General features: G+C 34.0%; 1 protein-coding gene across 1 annotated transcript in view; it reads left to right on the forward strand.

Annotated features, from left to right (window-relative positions):
* HERC1 (HECT and RLD domain containing E3 ubiquitin protein ligase family member 1) overlaps nucleotides 1–1,769 on the forward strand; it is a 248,445-nt gene that overhangs the window by 145,514 nt on the left and 101,162 nt on the right. Inside the window, exon 26 of the mRNA XM_011940429.1 lies at nucleotides 864–915. Coding sequence (XP_011795819.1) covers nucleotides 864–915 — 52 coding nt within the window. The remainder of the gene's footprint in view (nucleotides 1–863; nucleotides 916–1,769) is intronic.

The raw sequence follows: 1,769 nt of genomic DNA on the forward strand, positions 1-1,769 counted from the left end.
GTGATCCACCCGCCTTGGCTTTCCAAAGTGCTGGGGTTACAGGTGTGAGCCACCGCTCCCGGCCTTGTTTTGTCACTTCCGAGTCTTACTTCTTTGACACAAACTTTTTGGATTGTATGATAGAGTACAATTGAAATTGCTAATACCATAATGTCAATTCTGTGCATAAGCTTAACTCATATATGATTTGTTTTATGGGCCAAGTAGGCAGTTGTCTACACCCCACCCCCACCCAGATACACAGATAGCACACAGAAATATACTTCCATTGTTCTTGTAAACCTTCACTGATTTATTAAACTGTCTGTAGTTCAATGAATTTGAGATTTGTCTCTTTTTGTAGGTTTTATAAAAAGACATTTAAAAACTTTTCAAATACTACCAGAAGGTTTAGGACTGTTATTTTTCTGTTAGTATGGAGACTGTCAGATTTTCTTCCTCTGAACACCTAGCGAAGGCTAGTGAAAGTTTTGAAAAGAAAGGAGAGTGAAGCTAGAGGAAGGAATAGTAATTTTGGAAAATAGGGCACTACTTCAAGGCTTGAGGCATCCAGAAGGTGTTAATAAGATCATCCTGTGTCTGGAAGATAAAGATTCCAGTGGAAAAAAGGTAACAAAAACTACTGCTCTTCTGCAATGTTAATTAATGTGACTTTTTTGAGTTAGTGTTTCAGTTATATGTGCTTGAGCCTCCTTATAGCTATGTTCAGTGAGTTTTTAGGGACATTTTGTTATTAGTTTGACTTGAATGATGAATAAGTAAGACATTGCTGTAATTACGTAAATTTCTATTCGAATACTCTATTAAATCTTAAAATACTTTTCATGACTAAATTTTACTTATTTACTTTTTACTTTGAATAGAGTGGCAGACGAAATGTTGATTTGGATTTGGCAGCATCTCAAAGAAAGAGAGGTAAGTATAAGTATTAAGAACATAGTAAACATCTTAATGAGACCCTGTCTCAAAAAAAAAAAAAAACATAGTAAATATCTTAAATCAAGTAGCTGTTTTTATATCTGATGTATTTGGATCTGATTGTCTTTGAAATGTAATTGCAAAAAAATTCAGAATCATTTTATCAGAAGAGTTAAAAGGAAGACTATTTTCATTAAAATACACACCCTTTAAAAATCTGGGAATGTTTAGGAGTTAGTGATCAGTTATTTTCTCATTTGTCATGTATTTTGACTTTTTAAAAGTCCTGTAGAATTCTAAAAATAGTACATTCCATTATGGTGGAAAGGGGTTGTTTACATAATTTTCCATGTTTTAGCTCACAGAGTTGCTATAGTTTAAATGGTGTTACAGGGAGAACTTCTTACTCCATATACATGTACACACACTTTCAAATGGAAAGTTTCTATTTTTTTTCCCTCTTGGCCTATTAAGATAAAGCATGTAAGAGATACTTTATCTCTTACATAAAAAACTAAAAAAAAAATTTCATGAGGAACAACTTGGAGTGTCATTGAGAGTTAAGGTCTTTTGTTAATGAATAATATAATTAACTCATGATTGTGTGTACAAATTGAGGAAAAACAAGCAGTTTTAGATAATATAAATCCAAGGATAACTAAAAACTCTCAAGTATATTTCTCTATTAACTGGTACTGCTTTTTTTTTTTTTTTTTTGGAGACGGGATCTTGCTCTGTTGTCCAGGCTGGAGTGCAGTGACACCGTCATAGCTCATTGCAGCCTTGGCCTCCTGGGCTCAAGTAGCTGGGCTTACAGAGCCTCCAGAGTAGTTGGGACTACAGTTGTGCAC

Source organism: Colobus angolensis, unplaced genomic scaffold (assembly GCF_000951035.1).
Source record: "Colobus angolensis palliatus isolate OR3802 unplaced genomic scaffold, Cang.pa_1.0 Scaffold19, whole genome shotgun sequence".
In the NCBI taxonomy this organism is placed as follows: domain Eukaryota; kingdom Metazoa; phylum Chordata; class Mammalia; order Primates; family Cercopithecidae; genus Colobus; species Colobus angolensis.